Here is a 17,866-nt window from a genome sequence, read left to right as displayed (position 1 = left end):
CTCTGCCCCCTGCTTATCTACCTTCCAAGGTTGTTTGCCACACAAATATCCTGCCAAGCAGGGCCACACGGGGGTTGCACTCAGGAACACAATGAACAACCAGGGGCTGTGGAAGGAGCTGTGTAGTATCAAGAGGGTGGGGTGCTCCCTGGTTCCTGCAGGAGGATGAGATTGGCTTGTTTGAATAGTTCTGCTGGCTGGCAGGCAAGTGAAGTCCACTCCTCAGGGATAAGCAGGAACTGTGCCCAGTCCCTGGATAAGGAAGTTGTTTGGCTAAGGGGCTTTATTTGTGGGAGCTGAGTAGGGAGGAGAATTCGTGGTTAGGCCACTCGCGGCCTCTCAATTGCCAGATGTCAAGGCAGCACTTAACATTCAAATGTAATTTTAGGTCCTAAGCTATCGGGACGGTTAGTGTCTCATTCACAAGACATGCAGGAACGTGAGAGACTCATGGGGAATTGTCTCCTGAAAATCAGTATACTAAATATACCATTTCCAAGACCAGATTACAGAAGGAGAAAAGACCACTGAGGCACATTTCTATAACATTTCATTTATAAATACACATATTTACCACCTTCTTTTTTAAATTTTGTTTTTAGAGAGTTGTAGGACTAAAATACAGGGATAGGCAGATTTATTTTTTTTCTTAAAAGGCCAGAGGGTAAATATTTTAGGTTTCCTGGGCCATACAGTCTCTGCCACAGGTAATCAACTCTGCAATCATAGCTAGAAAGTGGCCATAGACAATGTGTGAATGAATGGGTATGGCTGTGTTTTTAGTAAAGTTTTATTTAAACACAGGCAACAAGCTCATGGGGCATAGCTTGCCAACTCCTACTATAATATATCATTTTTCCTTGACTTGTGGTAAGTTTCAAGACTGGCCAGCTCCCACTCAGATACAAAAGGGGTACAAAAGAGACATTTTGAAGGAATGTAAATCTTGGTTAAAGTCCCTCAAAGTAGGGCAAGGAGGAATTCCATTGCACAATACATTGAAAAATGCTAAGCTTTATGTCCGTCCAATTATGTCTCCCAAATATAACCCATCAAGACATCTCTACTTACTCCTTCCTAAACTCTGTACCAAATTCTCATCAGCATTGGCTCATCTGTTTATGTCTCCTCCTAGCTTTGGCCATCTTCTTTATTACGTAGCTAAATTAAGTCCTGGGTTTTAGAAGAGTCTATTATTATTATTTTTGGCTGCATTGGGTCTTTGTTGCTGTGTGCCGGCTTTCTCTAGTTGCGGTGAGCGCGGGCTACTCTTTGTTACAGTGCATGTCTTCTCATTGTAGTGCCTTCTCTTGTTGCAGAGCATGGGCTCTAGGCATGTGGGCTTCAGTCGTTGTGGCACACAGGCTCAGTAGTTGTGGCTTGTGGGCTCTCGAGCACAGGCTCAGTAGTTGTGGCACATAGGCTTAGTTGCTCTGTAGCATGTGGGATCTTCCCGGACCAGGGCTCGAACCCGTGTCCCCTGCATTGGCAGGCAGATTCTTAACCACTGCGCCACCAGGGAAGTCCCATAGAAGAGTCTATTATTTACCCATTCTATTGACCAGCACAGCCAAACTCCAGAAACCTGGAATGCTGGGGAGGGAAATTGAATTTGCATGTTTTTCAGCCCTGCCTTCTATATTTAGGAACACTGTACATGCAAATGTTAGTCATAAAAATTTACTTTTTCCCCTGATGACAGTGTAAAAATGAAATATTATCCTAGTCAGTATCTGAGTGAGGGTTCACCAGGCATGTGAGACCTTGGAGATCATTTGATAAACTCTCATTCCAGCTCTCATTTCACAGATGAGGAAATTAATCCAGAGATGAGAAGAGGCTTGCCTTACTTATTTGCATATATCCAGGCCTAGGTATTATTTTATGAATTCCATAAGGAAATTTGGGCGATGGATGACATTAGGAGGCAGACTCCTCTTCCTCATCTTCTGGGTGTCACTTACCCATTTTTCCACCCCACACCACCTCACTAAGTAGGTCTAGTTTGTGCAGATGCTGGCTTTGGTTCTAGGGAGTCAAAATAAAGGAGGCATAGGTCTGGTTCTGGAGGCCACCCTACACTTACTTTCTGTGTTGTTTGGGGAAACTATTTTTCCGTATACACTATAAAATGGGGGTGATAAGTTTAGCTCTTCATTTGGATTGTTGTAAGAATTAAATGAGATATAGCACATGAAATCCTTAGAATATCACCTGGGACAAAGTTGGCCTGCAGATTTAGCTGTTACCTTTGGTACACTTAATAAAGGAACCAGAAATATAAAACTCCACTTAAAATGCAGGCTAAGTGTTGTGAATCAGGTGAACAAAGGATGCTTGGGGGAGGGGTGAAGGGCACTGTCTTCTCTCAGGGGAAGTGAAGGAGGTCTTCCTGGAAGAAGTGGCTCCTGAGTCAAGAGCTGAAAGATGGACAGGAGTTAGCAAGGCAAAGAGTGGAGGAAGAACACTGCAGAGAGAGGAGGACATGCAAACAAAGTGTCAGAGGTCAGGGTGTGTCTAGAGGGCAAGAGGCTTATGTTATGAAGGAGACCTGGCAATAGAAGAGTGCGGGGCTGGGGGCGGGTATGTGGGGACCAGTTCATAAAAGGTCTTGCTTTTTATGCACAGGAAACTCATACTCATACTCCCTGGCACTCAGGGAGTGCCAGGGGAATGACATATACTGATTGTCACTTTATAAAGGTAATCAAGGCACCAGACTTTTGTTTAGATGAGGAGAAAACTCTGGCTGAGAGATTAGTTAGGAAACAGTTGTAGCAAACTAAGGGAGAAATCATGAGACTAGACTGGGCTGTAAACACAAATGCTGACAGAGGCCCAAACGCTGCCATAACTGAATAAATCCAGCCAGGTGGGAAGTGGTGGAAGCAACCTAGAGAAATCATGCCCTGCATCAAGGGACAACCACAGCTTCAGTCTGAAGAACCAATTTTAGATTCCTTGGAGGACAGGTTGGCAAGTGACAGATTCTTACAGCTTTTGTTTGTCTAAAAAAGTATTTTGAAATCTCTGTACCTTCTGCTCAATTCTGCTGTGAATCTAGACTTGATCTAAACAATAAAATAAGGACATTTTCCGTGAGTATAGAATTCTGACTTCACAGATTTTCTCCTTTAGCACTTTAATGTCGTTGTTCCATTGCCTTCCAGATTGCATGGTTTCAGATGAGAGGTCACTTGTCATTCTTTTTTTTTTCCAATACAATATTTTCTTTTCTTCTTCTTCTTTTTTTTTTTGGTGGTATGCAGGCCTCTCACTGTTGTGGCCTCTCCCATTGTGGAGCACAGGCTCTAGATGTGCAGGCTCAGCAGCCATGGCTCACAGGCCTAGCCGCTCCGCGGCATGTGGGATCTTCCCGGACCGGGGCACGAACCCATGTCCCCTGCATCGGCAGGTGGACTCTCAACCACCGCACCACCAGGGAAGCCCTCCAATATAATATTTTTAATAACTTTTTTATAATATCAATTTTTCTAAAATATACTTTAAGTATGTTTCCATCCAAACCTTGAACTGATATTTTTTAAATTTAATTTATTTTTTTTATACAGCAGATTCTTATTAGTCATCCATTTTATACACATCAGTGTATACATATCAATCCCAATCTCCCAATTCATCCCACCACAACCACCCCCAACCCCACTTTCCCCCCTTGGTGTCTGTACGTTTGTTCCCTACATTTGTGTCCTGCAAACAAGTTCATCTGTACCATTTTTCTAGGTTCCACATATATGCGTTAATAGAGGATATTTGTTTCTCTCTTTCTGACTTACTTCACTCTGTATGACAGTCTCTAGATCCATCCACGTCTCTACAAATAACTCAATTTCGTTTCTCTTTAGGGCTGAGTAATATTCCATTGTATATATGTACCACGTCTTCTTTATCCATTCGTCTGTTGATGGGCATTTAGGATGCTTCCATGACCTGGCTATTGTAAAGAGTGCTGCAATGAACATTAGGGTGCATGTGTCTTTTTCAATTTTGGTTTTCTCAGGGTATATGCCCAGTAGTGGGATTGCTGGGTCATATGGTAATTTTATTTTTAGTTTTTTAAGGAACCTCCATACTGTTCTCCACAGTGGCTGCACCAATTTACATTCCCACCAACAGTGCAAGAGGGTTCCTTTTTCTCCACACCCTCTCCAGCATTTGTTCCTTGTAGATTTTCTGATGATGCCCATTCTAACTGGTGTGAGGTGGTACCTCATTGTAGTTTTGATTTGCATTTCTCTAATAATTAGTGATGTTGAGCAGCTTTTCATGTGCTTCTTGGCCATCTGTATGTATTCCTTGGAGAAATGTCTATTTAGGTCTTCAGCCCATTTTTGGATTCGGTTGTTTGTTTTTTTAATATTGAGCGGCATGTGCTGTTTATATATTTTGGAGATTAATCCTTTGTCCGTTGATTCATTTGCAAATATTTTCTCCCATTCTGGGGGTTGTCTTTTGGTCTTGTTTATGATTTCCTTTGTGGTACAAAAGCTTTTACGTTTCATTAGGTCTCATTTGTTTATTTTTGTTTTATTTCCATTACTCTAAGAGGTGGATCAAAAAAGATCTTGCTGTGATTTATGTCAAAGAGTGTTCTTCCTATGTTTTCCTCTAAGAGTTTTAAAGTGTCTGGCCCTACATTTAGGTTTTTAATCCATTTTGAATTTATTTTTGTGTATGGTGTTAGGGAGTGTTTTAATTTCATTCTTTCACATGTAGCTGTCCAGTTTTCCCAGCACCACTTACTGAAGAGACTGTCTTTTCTCCATTGTATATCCTTGCATCCTTTGTCATAGATTAGTTGACCATAGGTGCGTGGGTTTATCTCTGGGCTTTCTATCTTGTTCCATTGATCTGTATTTCTGTTTTTGTGCCAGTATCATATTGTCTTGATTACTGTCACTTTGTAGTATAGTCTGACGTCAGGGAGCCTGAGTCCTCCACCTCTGTGTTTTTCCTTCAAGACCACTTTGGATATTTGGGGTCTTTTGTGTCTCCATACAAATTTTAAGATTTTTTGCTCTAGTTCCATAAAAAATGCCATTGGAAATTTGATAGGGTTTGCATTGAATCTGTAGATTGCTTTGGGTAGTATAGTCATTTTCACAATATTAATTCTTCCAATCCAAGAACATGGCATATCTCTCCATCTGTTGGTATCATCTTTAATTTTTTTCATCAGTGTCTTATAGTTTTCTGCATACAGGTCTTTTGTCTCCCTAGGTAGGTTTATTCCTAGGTATTTTATTATTTTTGTTGCAATGGTAAGTGGGAGTGTTTCCTTAATTTCTCTTTCAGATTTTTCATCATTAGTGTATAGGAATGCAAGAGATTTCTGTGCATTAATTTTGTATCCTGCAACTTTACCAAATTCATTGATTAGCTCTAATATTTTTCTGGTGGCATCTTTAGGATTCTCTATGTATAGTATCATGTCATCTGAAAACAGTGACAGTTTTACCTCTTCTTTTCCAATTTGTACTCCTTTTATTTCTTTTTCTTCTCTGATTGCCGTGGCTAGGACTTTCAAAACTGTGTTGAATAATAGTGGTGAGAGTGGACATCCTTGTCTTCTTCCTGATCTAGGTGGAAATGGTTTCAATTTGTCACCATTGAGAACAATGTTTGCTGTGGGTTGGTCATATATGGCCTTTATTATGTTGAGGTAAGTTCCCCTTATGTCTACTTACTGGAGAGTTTTTATCATAAATGGGTGTTGAATTTTGTCAAAAGCTTTTTCTGCATCTATTGAGATGATCATATGGTTTTTATTCTTCAATTTTTTAATATGGTGTATCACATTGATTGATTTGCATATACTGAAGAATCCTTGCATCCCTGGGATAAATCGCACTTGATCATGGTGTATGATCCTTTTAATGTGTTGTTGGAGTCTGTTTGCTAGTATTTTGTTGAGGATTTTTACATCTATATTCATCAGTGATATTGGTCTGTAATTTTTTTTTTGTAGTATCTTTGATTCTGGTATCAGGGTGATGGTGGCCTCATAGAATGAGCTTGGGAGTGTTCCTACCTCTGAAATTTTTTTGGAAGACTTTGAGAAGGATGGGTGTTAGCTCTTCTCTAAATGTTTGATAGAATTCACCCGAGAAGCCATCAGGTTCTGGACTTTTGTTTTTTGGAAGATTTTGTTTGTTTGTTTGTTTTTTGGAAGATTTTTAATCACACTTTCAATTTCAGTGCTTGTGATTGGTCTGTTCATGTTTTCTATTTCTTCCTGGTTCAGTCTTGGAGGGTTATACCTTTCTAAAAATTTGTCCATTTCTTCCAGGTTGTCCATTTTATTGGCATAGAGTTGCTTGTAGTAATCTCTCATGATTCTTTGTATTTCTGCGGTGTCTGTTGTTACTTCTCCTTTTTCATTTTTAATTTTATTGATTTGAGTCCTCTCCCTCTTTTTCTTTTTTTTTCTTTTTTTTTTTTTTTTTTTGTGGTGCGTGGGCCTCTCACTGCTGTGGCCTCTCCCGTTGCGGAGCACAGGCTCCGGACACGCAAGGCCCAGCGGCCATGGCTCACGGACCCAGCCACTCCGCGGCATGTGGGATCCTCTCAGACCAGGACACGAACCCGTGTCCCCTGCATCGGCAGGCGGACCCTCAACCACTGTGCCACCAGGGAAACCCCTCTCCCTCTTTTTCTTGATGCATCTGGCTAATGGTTTATCAATGTTGTTTATCTTCTCAAAGAATCAGCTTTTAGTTTTATTGATCTTTGCTATTGTTTTCTTTGTTTCTATTTCATTTATTTCTGCTCTGATCTTTATGATTTCTTTCCTTCTGCTAACTTTGGGTTTTGTTTGTTCTTCTTTCTCTAGTTCCTTTAAGTGTGATGTTAGATTGTTTATTTGAGATTTTTCTTGTTTCTTGAGGTAGGCTTGTATAGCTATATACTTCCCTCTTAGAACTGTTTTGCCCCATCGCATAGGTTTTGGATTGTCTGGTTTTCATTATCATTTGTCTCTAGTTATTTTTTGATTTCCTCTTTGGTTTCTTCAGTGATCTCTTGGTTATTTAGTAATGTATTGTTTAGCCTCCATGTGTTTGTGTTTTTTACGTTTTTTCCCTGTAGTTGATTTCTAATCTTATTGCGTTGTGGTCAGAAAAGTTGTTTGAGATGATTTCAATTTTCTTAAATTTACTGAGGCTTGATTTGTGACCCAAGATGTGATCTATCCTGGAGAATGTTCTGTGCACACTCGAGAAGAAAGTGTAATCTGCTGTTTTTGGATGGAATGTCATATAGATATCAATTAAATCTATCTGGTCTATTGTGTCATTTAAAGCTTGTGTTTCCTTATTAATTTTCTGTTTGGCTGATCTGTCCATTGGTGTAAGTGAGGTGTTAAAGTCCCCCACTATTATTGTGTTACTGTCAATTTCCTCTTTTATAGCTGTTAACAGTTGCCTTATGTATTAAGGTGCTCCTATGTTGGGTGCATATATAATTGTTATATCTTCTTCTTGGATTGATCCTTTGATCATTATTTAGTGTCTGTTCTTGTCTCTTGTAACATTCTTTATTTTAAAGTCTATTTTATCTGATATGAGAATTCCTACTCCGGTTTTCTTTTGATTTCCATTTGCATGGAATATCTTTTTCCATCCCTTCACTTTCAGTCTGCATGTGTCCCTAGGTCTGAAGTGGGTCTCTTGTAGACAGCATATATATGGGTCTTGTATTTGTATCCATTCAGCTAGTCTGTGTCTTTTGGTTGGAGCATTAAATCCATTCACATTTAAGGTAATTATCGATATGTATGTTCCTATGATCATTTTCTTAATTGTTCTGGGTTTGTTTTTGTAGGTCCTTTTCTTCTCTTGTGTTTCCCACTTAGAGAAGTTCCTTTAGCATTTGTTGTAGAGCTGGTCTGGTGCTGCTGAATTCTCTTAGCTTTTGCTTGTCTGTAAGCTTTTGATTTCTCCATCGAATCTGAATGAGATCCTTGCCGGGTAGAGTAATCTTGGTTGTAGGTTCTTCCCTTTCATCACTTTAAGTATATCATGCCACTCCCTTCTGGCTTGTAGAGTTTCTGCTGAGAAATCAGCTGTTAATCTTATGGGAGTTCCCTTGTATGTTATTTGTCATTTTTCCCTTGATGCTTTCAATAATTTTTCTTTTTCTTTAATTTTAGCCAATTTGATTACTATGTGCCTCGGCGTGTTTGTCCTTGGGTTTATCCTGTATGGGACTCACTGCGCTTCCTGGACTTGGGTGGCTATTTCTTTTCCCATGTTAGGGAAGTTTTTGACTATAATCTCTTCAAATATTTTCTCTAGTCCTTTCTGTCTCTCTTCTCCTTCTGGGACCCCTATAATGCGAATGTTGTTGCCTTTAATGTTGTCCCAGAGGTATCTTAGGCTGTCTGCATTTCTTTTCATTCTTTTTTCTTTATTCTGTTCCACAGCAGTGAATTCCACCATTCTGTCTTCCAGGTCACTTATCCGTTCTTCTGCCTCAGTTATTCTGCTATTGATTCCTTCTAGTGTAGTTTTCCTTTCAGTTATTGTACTGTTCATCTCTGTTTGTTTGTTCTTTAATTCTTCTAGGTCTTTGTTAAACAATTATTGCATCTTCTCGACCTTTGCCTCCATTCTTTTTCCGAGGTACTGGATCATCTTCACTATCATTATTCTGAATTCTTTTTCTGGAAGGTTGACTATCTCCACTTCATTTAGTTGTTTTTCTGGGGTTTTATCTTGTTCCTTCATCTGGTACATAACTCTGTGCATTTTCTTTTTGTCTATCTTTCTGTGATTGTGGTTTTTGTTTCAAAGGATGCAGGATTGTAGTTCTTCTTGCTTCTGCTGTCTGCCCTCTGGTGGATGAGGCTATCTAAGAGGCTTGTGTAAATTTCCTGATGGGAGGGACTGGTGGTGGGTAGAGCTGGGTGTTGCTCTTGTGGACAGAGCCCAGTAAAACTTTAATCTTCTTGTCTGCTGATGGGTGGGGCTGGGTTCCCTCCCTGTTTGTTGTTTGACCTGAGTTGGCTAAACACTGGAGTCTTCCTGCGCTCTTTGGTGGGGCTAATGGTGGACTCTGGGAGAGCTTACAACAAGGAGCACTTCCAGAACTTTTGCTGCCAGTGTCCTTGTCCTCACGGTGAGACAGAGCCCCCCCCACCCCCGCCTCTGCAGGAGACCCTCCAACATTAGCAGGTAGGTCTGGTTCAGTCTCTATGGGGTCACTGCTCCTTTCCTGGGTCCCGATGAACACACTAATTTGTGTAGGGCCTCGAAGAGTGGAGTCTCTGTTTTCCCCTGTCCTGTCAATGTCCTGCAATCAAATCTCGCTAGCCTTCAAAGTCTGATTCTCTAGGAATTCCTTCTCCCATCGCAGGACCCCCAGGTTCAAATGTCTGACGTGGGCCTCAGAACCTTCACTCCAGTGGGTGGACTTCTGTGGTATAAGTGTTCTCCAGTTTGTGAGTCACCCACCTAGCAGTTATGGGATTTGATTTTATTGTGATTGTGCCCCTCCTACCATCTCATTGTGGCTTCTTATTTGTCTTTGGATGTGGGGTATATTTTTTGGTGAGTTCCAGCGTTTTCCTGTCAATGATTGTTTAGCAGTTAGTTGTGATTCCAGTGTTCTTGCAACAGGGAGTGAGAGCACGTCCTTCTACTCCGCCATCTTGAGCCAATCTCCGACTCACTTGTCATTCTTAATATGCTCCCCTGTAATGCAGTGTGTTTTTCTGCCAGTTGCTGTAAAAACATTTTAAAATTACTGATTATCAACAATTTGATAGTGCTGTGCCTTGATGTGTTTTTCTATCTTGCTTGGCATTCATTGAGCTTCTAGGGTATATGAGTTTATATTTGTCAGCAAATTTACAAAAAAATTTGGCCATTATTTTTTCAAATCCTTTTTCTTGCCCCAATATTTCTTCCCCTCCTACTGATACACTAGTTACATGTATGTTAGTCTGCTGACACTGTCTCACGGGTCACTGAGGTTCTGTTCCTTTTTATTTCAGCCCTCTTTCTCTCTATGCCCCAGTTTGGAGAGCTTGTACTGCACTGACTTCAAATAAATCAGCCATTTCTTCTAAAGTATCTAATCTAATTAGAATTTTTCATTTCAGATATTGTAGTTTTCATGCCTAGAGTTTCCACCTGGTTCATTTTTAGTTTCCATTTCTCTATGCAGATTTTAAAATGTGTTCCCTTGTTATATTTCTCTTTAAGTAGTTGAACATTTTAATGCAGTATCTGGTCTGTTTCTATTCTCTGTTACTTCCAGTGATTACAGGTCCTGCTTCTTCACACACCTAGTAAGTTTTGAGTTTGTGTTGAACATTATGAATGCTATGCCACGTGTCTGGATTTTGTTGTCTTCCTTAACAAAATGCTGAGTTTCGTTCTGTTAGGCAGTCAATTTACTTACAGATTAACTTGATCTTTTAGGACTTGTTTTAAAGTTTTGTTAGAAGGGGTATAAAGTGGCTTTACTCTAGAACAAGATCAAGCCTACTCTTATGGCATGTTATGGACTGAATGTTTGTGGGCCCCCCCACATTCATATGTGGAAGCCATAACCCCCAATGTGATGCTATTAGGAGGTAGGGACTATGGGAGGTAATTAGGGTTGGAAGAGGTCATGAGGATTGATCCCCCATGATGGGGTTAGTGGTCTTATAGAAAGAGACAGCAGAGAACTTACCCTTTTTCCACCAGGTGAGCACACATTGAGAAGGCCACCCTCTGCAACCAGGAAGAGGGTCCTCATCAGAACCCTACCCTGCAGGCACCCTGATAATGAATTTCCAGCCACCAGAACTGTGAGAAACCAATGTCGGTTGTTTAACCCATCTCCCTGTGGTATTTTGTTATGGCCACTCAAGCTGACTAAGACTTGGCATGGTCATTCTATGTCCCTACTCAGTGCCTGGACAGCCAACAAGCCTGTCCCCTGTGGCTGGTTAGAGCTCATGTGAATCTGGCTGCTGACAGCCCTGTCTCCTTGGTGTGTGTTCCTTCCTGGGAGCTGTTTCTTCCTGGCCTTGTGTGTGTGGCAGCTTAGCATCTGACTAAACCCCAGGGAGTCTCCAGCCCTGTTTCAGGTGTCCCTCTCCTCCGGCCCCCACCCTGGAAACCCATCACCCCGTGGCCTCTGATTCCAGCCTCTGTCCCTCAGCCCCATGAGCCTCTGATGCTCTGTGGCCAGACTGTGTTTCTAGACAGAAAATCAGGTGACCTTGGGCCTCCCCACACTGCTTCCCTTTCTGTCCCACACAGCCTGTTGCTCAGCATCTGTAAACAGTTATTCCACATAGGTTTAGAGTTACTTATGGCAGGAGGAAGGGTCTGGTACCAGTACCTCCATAATAATCAGAAGTAGACTGACATGGGTGACATCTAAGGGACCCCCCCCCCATTTGGCTTCTGTTTCCTGTGAGAACTGATAGGTAACATCACTACAAAGAAGAATTGCAATCCCACTAGGCGCGGGATGGGTCTGAGACTGGGCACTCCTGTGGCAGCACCAGCTAGCGCAGCAGGTGGGGTGGGAGGGCCTGGAGATGGTCAACAGATGGGTACACCTGGGGGTGATAAGACGGGGGGAAGCAGGTGGAGTGGGGACCGTGGGAACCAGGCTGGAGAAGGAGGGGAGGGGGAGACGCAGAGGGGCACCGAGGGGTTAAGGGACTGGAGGGTTAAGGAGTAACGAGGAAGCAGTAGAAGCTTAGACATCCTGAACGGAAAGGACATTTGCATGTCCTCTTTCAGAGGTGGAGTACGGGTTCTGAGTTTGGTCATGAGAGGGGTGGCAGAGTGGAGGAGGGATGGAAGTTCCCAGAGATGAGGAGGAAATAAAAACCTGAGCTCCTGTGGCTTTGGGTGAGATGTCCCTGGAGTGCTGAAGCCGCCCAGGATGTCACACATCTTAGTGTGACAAGGGACACAGCGAGTGCGGTGCTAAACCCTTAACAAAGAGCAGGCTGACAGTCAGCCAATGACAGTGGGGCAGGAGCCTTGAAGGTGGTACAGTCACAGCTGCGATTCCGAGGAGCATGGTGACACTGGGGCTCAAGGTCAATGTCCAGCCCCCAGCCTGAGCCCACGTGATGGGAGCACAGCCACCCAACACAGCTTAGAGGTCGTGCTGTGCATACAGCTCCACGTTCAGGGGGGTGCCACTCATACTGTAGACATTGTATCTAACGTAATGACTTCCCCACAAGTGGAAGTAACTTGTCTTGAAGAAAATGTACCTTTTTCCAAAAGCACAAAAATACCATGTGGGCGGATGGTGCCTTGGATGGGGGCCTGAGCACCTCCACCTGAGATGCATGCAAGAGGAACATCTCAGGGAAGATGCAGGCTTCCGTTAGGGCCAGAGCAGGTCAGAGACCAAGGGGCTGATAAACCGTCTCTTTGGCATGGATCAGGCGGTTTCAGTGGGAATCCCGGAAGGGCCAGGAGGGCACAGTGGGGAGTCGGGCCAAGGGGGAGGAAGCAGAGAGGAAAGTGGAGATGAGAATCTGGGGGAAGAGGGAGGACTTGGGGCCCTATGTCTTGGTGGTGACTAAGAGTGACAGGGACGCAGTGGGGAAAGGTGACTTTCTCAAGGTTTGCAAAGGTAGAGTCATGGTGGTTGCTCAGTGGGGGAATAGGCAGGGGTCTGGAGTGGCTGGAGCTGGATCTGGCAGAAGCCCTGAGCTCTCCAGACCCTGAGGACCCAGGGTTTCATATTCCACGCATCTCTGGGTTCCTGGCTGCTCAAACCGTGCTGGACAGATTGGTGGTTCCTGGAAGTCCCCCAGAGTAGGGAGTTTATGATCCTCTTTTTCCTCCATGTCACATCTTTCCTCTTTGTGTGTTGTGTGTCTCATCTCCATTTCTCTTTTCTCTCTTTGGGTCCCATCCACAGAGTCTTTTCCCTGGAGTATCTTATCCTGGGCATAGGCTGGCTTACAGGTGCCATCTTTTAGGAAACACAGTTCCCATGGAAGAAGAAAATGACACACTTCAGGCTTTGCTGAAACGAACTTGTTACTTCTACACTCATCTGGGGCTGTTCCGTATACCTGGACAACTTCATCTCCATGAAGAGCAGCCCCCTCCCCAAAACAGAGACAAGGAGATACAGACAGGGGCTGAGAGAGGGGTCTGCAGCCCTGAAGGAGGGTCTCCTGCCTTCCTTGGAGACCCTCCCATTCCTGGAGGAGGGGTCTTCTCTCTGTCTGCGGCTGGCCCACTCATTTTCCCCAGTAGCCTTTGGCCCAATATTTAAAAATTCCTGTGGTAGCCAAGTACTTTATCAGGAGAAATACATGACTTCTCCCTTCCTGGGTGGGACCCTGTGAGTACCCAGCGCCACACGTGCACGTGGCCCGTCTTCCATGTTGGCATCCTGGCATGACCTGGCTCCCTGCCTGGGTCGGGGGAAGCCTGGCTGTGCTCGGGGAGCCCGGAGTCCTGCTCTGTCACCACTTGGCGCTTCAGCCAAGCTATCTCAGCTCCTTTTCCTAACAAAGGTTCCAAAGTGTCAGTGCCATGGGGAGAGAGGAGGTTATCTTGCTTGCTGAGCAAACAGAGAGAAGCTTATAAAACAACCCCCGCGGTGGGGAGTGTGCACTCTTCTGGCAGCCCTGGGGTGCAGCCAAGCATGGACACGGGAGCCCGCTGCACGTGGCTCCTGGCTGCGCTCTTTTTGCTGGGGCTGTGTGCCCTGGTGGGGGCCCAGAAACCTGGTAAGTGAGGACTCAGATCCTCGAGGGGCCGTGGGGACCATTCGGACCAGCGAGCCTGGGGAGGCCTCTAGTGCCCCGAGCACAGGGAGGGCATGAGAGGCCCTTGTTTTCTGACTCTCGGGGTGTCTCTGTTCATGTTCGTTTCCTTCAGAGAGAAAAAGCAGGTGATGAGTTAACCTGAGAAGGGAAGCAGGTGGGAAGGTGTCCTAAGATTTGGGACGCCAGCCACACAGCCAGCTCCGTGTGCGTCCACCCGCCTCCCCGCCACTCAGGAAGGACGGCAGGGGGCATTGGAGGGGGGTGAGATCTCCCAGGAGGACCCCCTTCAGGATCAGTAGGATGGCCTCAGGCTCAGGTGGGCGGGCTCCACGAGGGGCTGGGTGGGAGGCCCACTAAGGGCTCCTAGGGGTCTGGCCTTGTTCACTTTCATCCCGACCTTGGCCTGAGTGCATCTGTCCACCCTCTTGCCAGAAGGTTTTATTTTCAAACTAAGAAAACACTTTCAGCTAAGCCCTGTCAGTTCCTCTGAAGGACACTGGCTGGTTCAAATACGAGCAAGATAAGACGGCCTTTCCCAGGGTGGGAGTGGCACTGATGGGGGGTCCTGGATGTGCCCGAGGGCTGGGGGCCAAGGGTGGGGGGCTGGCTGACCCAGGACCTCTCCGCAGATCCCTGCCAGTGCTCACGCTTGAGCCCCAAGAACAGGGTGAATTGCGGCTTCCCGGGCATCACCAGCGACCAGTGCTTCTCTGCCAGCTGCTGCTTCGACTCCAGCATCCCCGGGGTCCCCTGGTGTTTCAAGCCCCTCCCCAAGCAAGGTAACGTCCAGGAGAGCTAGGACATCCTCCTGTACCCCGGCTGGCAGCTCAGGACCTGGCTTCTTAGGGCTCCAACACCACCTGGGCCAGTCCCAGGGAAGGGAAACACGTCCCGACCCCCATGTCCACACTGGACCCCAAGGGCCAGCCATTTGCCCTTTTGGGGAGACTTGTGGGAATCCATTTGACAGTATTTGAAGAAAAAACAACTCTGGGGCCCCTCTTCGCTGTGGCTCCTAAAGAAGCTTCTAAGGGACATGAGGCATTAAAATCAGGGCATTATTAACATAACTGCAAACAGACCCCAAATGTTAAGAAATTCACTTAAGTCTTCTTGAGTTACCTTTTGAGAGTGAGTTTTGTGCCTGTGCATATTATCAATTTAGAAAGTCTCCGACTCCAAGGCGTGCACACAAAAAAGTCTGTGTGCGAAGCTGATCTGTGTGTGTAGAACTGAGTACCCTGGCCTCCCATCCACACCCCCCGAGGCTGCCGGTCAGAGGCTCCCGGGCTCCGGGGGAAACAGGCCCGATGGCTGGCTGTTGGTTGATTGTAGCCAGGGCTCTCCCGGTAGTGGAAGCATCGCTGGGTTTCAATTCTTTGGTCTAATGCTTTACATCCTTAAAGGGTCCCCACAGGAGGTACGGTGGGCCACCCCGCTTTACAGAGCAATGTCAAGTCCAGGGAGGTGAGACGATTTTCCCTCCAGACCTTCTGACTTTTGGCTTCAGGAGGAAGGGTGGCAACCTGCTGGTGCCCACTCTCAGTCCAGGGGGGACAGTCTCAGAAGCCCCCATGCTACCCCGAGCCTGTGAGCCCAGCGGTGCTCCCCTGGGAGGATGGGATGGACGTGTCTGGTTAGCTAGCTGGCCTAACCGAGTCCCCTTGTTGTCCCCAAATCCGGTGGCACGCGGCAGAGTCAGAGGAGTGTGTCATGGAGGTCTCGGCCCGCAAGAACTGTGGCTACCCAGGCATCAGCCCCCAGGAGTGTGCCTCTAGGAAGTGTTGCTTCTCTGACACCATCCCCCAAGTGCCCTGGTGCTTCTTTCCACTCTCCGTGCAAGGTAATGTCCGGTTCCTGGACAAGGATGATTCTCGAGGGCAGTGGGAGCTGGGGCGAGGGAGGTCCTAGGCTGGACAGGATGCCTGATGCCATCCCGGCCAGGCCCCTGGACCCAGTGGATGATCAGTTCAGAAAAAAACTGTACTCGTGTAGGAAGCCACCTTTATTGTGAACCAGCTCAAAAGGCAATTCCAGAATGTTCTCAACAACGACAGCTTCTTTTTAATAAGTTAAGCCCTCCAGCCTTCCCACTGTGTCTTTTGGATGGTTGCAAAAAGCATCCCTTTCTCAGCCGCCCCCTCCAGGTCCCAGCACAGTTGGGTGGTGTCACTATTTTGGATGCTTTGAATGCCACGTGCTGTGCTGGGCATAGTGAGAGGGACCCAGAGTGAAGCAGATGTGGTGCTTCTCTCGTGGACCCTGCTGTTCTCTCCCGTGACCACGAGTGACAGGTCCTGCCTCAGCGCCAGTCCCAGGAGAGCCCATCTCCCCTCCCCCACCCCTCAGTGACAGTGTGTCCCTGACACTGAGTTTGATAAGGTCAAGGAAAGACCGGGTATTCCAAAAGTTGGGAAGAATGCACTGATCCTTGAAGGATGCCTCTTTCCATTTTGAGGAAATCAGTGTGCTGTAAAGAGCATGGCCTTTACTTTCAGAAATTTCCAAGTGATTTTCTGTGTGACCTAAGTGTCTACCTGGAAAATTACCAGTTATCTGGGGAGAATGGACTCCCAGAGGGCATCTGGCCCCAGGGGACTGTGCCCCGCAGGCAGCTCCTTCTCCACCAGGGACGGCTGGACTAAGGGCTGTAGTCCCGGGAGCCCACGGGGTCTCCTAGCTCAGGCGCCCTGGCTCTCTGACGCGCTCACCAACAATGTCGCATTTAAATTTCTAGACTGTCATTATTAAGATGCAGTGGCTTCAGAGAACCCCTCAGGCTCCTTGGATGTCCTGAAACAAAAGAAGAATATGCACCATCTTATGGTTTCAGATTTCACGTTTCTCGAATTCCTGGGTTTTCTTAATCTGCTTTTTATCCTTTTCAGTGGCTTCACGTGCAATTTCTTCAAATAAAGAAAACCCTTAACATCTGCTAAATTTCATTCTGGCTTCATTGACACAGAGGTGGCAATAGCAGTGTGTGTGTGTGTGTGTGTGTGAGAGAGAGAGAGAGAGAGAGAGAGAGGTTGAGAGTACGAGTGTGTGTGTAATTTTAAGATTCTTTCATTTGCTAGAAGAGCAAGAATTCATCTAATACATTCAGGCTCCTCTGACGGTGAAAAAGTATTGCATGTAAGGAATTTCAGAATCCATGATCCCTTTATAACTCTCATACTAAATCACTGTATTAAAATTCAAATGATTTTACCCCCAAAAACATACTAAAAATTATATGCTGCTCTTGTAGCAACATATAATTTCAGATTGCAATTACAACACTGCTTTGCTTTTACAAATGCATCACAGACCACTTGCTTTTGAAATTCGTGCCAGGCACCCAAATACCTCTTCCAAAGGTGAGTCGGGGCTTGTGCCAGATTAGCTCCGATGAGTTCTCCCCTAGGCTTGGGAGCGCACAGCTGCAGCATCCATCGTGTTGTGATTTGAAAGCTGTTCCAAAGAGGTAGTTGACAGCTTCCATCAAGGCTTTTATGAAGCGTGTGGGAAAGTCCTTGCGTGAAAGATATTTCAGGCATCTGGGTGAAGGGTTCCTGGCATTCTTCAGCTCACGGGTGGAAGTGCAGGTGGGTGACCCCAGGCCAGACTTTCTGTGGCCTGTACCTCCTCCCTAACCCTCCTCCAGCCCGGGGCCTATGGTCACCCTGGAAACCCAGGGCCTCTCCTTCTAGGTGACACTGGCTTTGCATTGAAAGGATGGAATTTTAAAAAGTGTTTCAGGAAGGGACTTGGCCTCACAATCCCTCTCGGGACCCCTATTTTGAGAAGGGGGCCCCATACAGTCTTAGGTCACTGTTGCATCTTTATCTTGCTAATAACACACACATAAGCTCCATGAAACAACGGCTCTTGCTGGAACACGGGGTCTCAAACACTCAAGACAAGTGGCCGGTGGAGACAGGCACGGCCTTAGTGAATTGATTTCTCACCGGGAGCCGTGTCCTCACGTGCGGTTCGCCTGTGCGGACTCAGCCCCACTCTCGGCCCCCGCAGAGCCAAGGCCGGCCCTGGTATTGGCACACTGGGGAAAGGGTCTTTGACACATGAATTCTTCGTACCCACACCCCCGGG

General features: G+C 45.7%; 1 protein-coding gene across 1 annotated transcript; it reads left to right on the top strand.

Moving 5' to 3' along the window:
• Positions 1–13,650: 13,650 nt before the first annotated feature.
• On the top strand, positions 13,651–16,589 carry TFF2 (trefoil factor 2; the record flags this gene model as incomplete). Its single annotated transcript, XM_079705302.1, has 4 exons — positions 13,651–13,735; positions 14,404–14,553; positions 15,471–15,617; positions 16,512–16,589. The coding sequence occupies 4 exons, from the start codon at positions 13,651–13,653 to the stop codon at positions 16,523–16,525; spliced, it is 396 nt and encodes a 131-aa protein (XP_079561428.1). The 3' UTR covers positions 16,526–16,589.
• Between the last annotated feature and the right edge of the window lie 1,277 nt (positions 16,590–17,866).

This window comes from Hyperoodon ampullatus, assembly GCF_949752795.1.
Source record: "Hyperoodon ampullatus genome assembly, chromosome: 5".
Taxonomy (NCBI): Eukaryota; Metazoa; Chordata; class Mammalia; order Artiodactyla; family Ziphiidae; genus Hyperoodon; species Hyperoodon ampullatus.
Note: the sequence above shows the minus strand (reverse complement) of the source record. Positions and strands in the feature narration are given on the sequence as shown.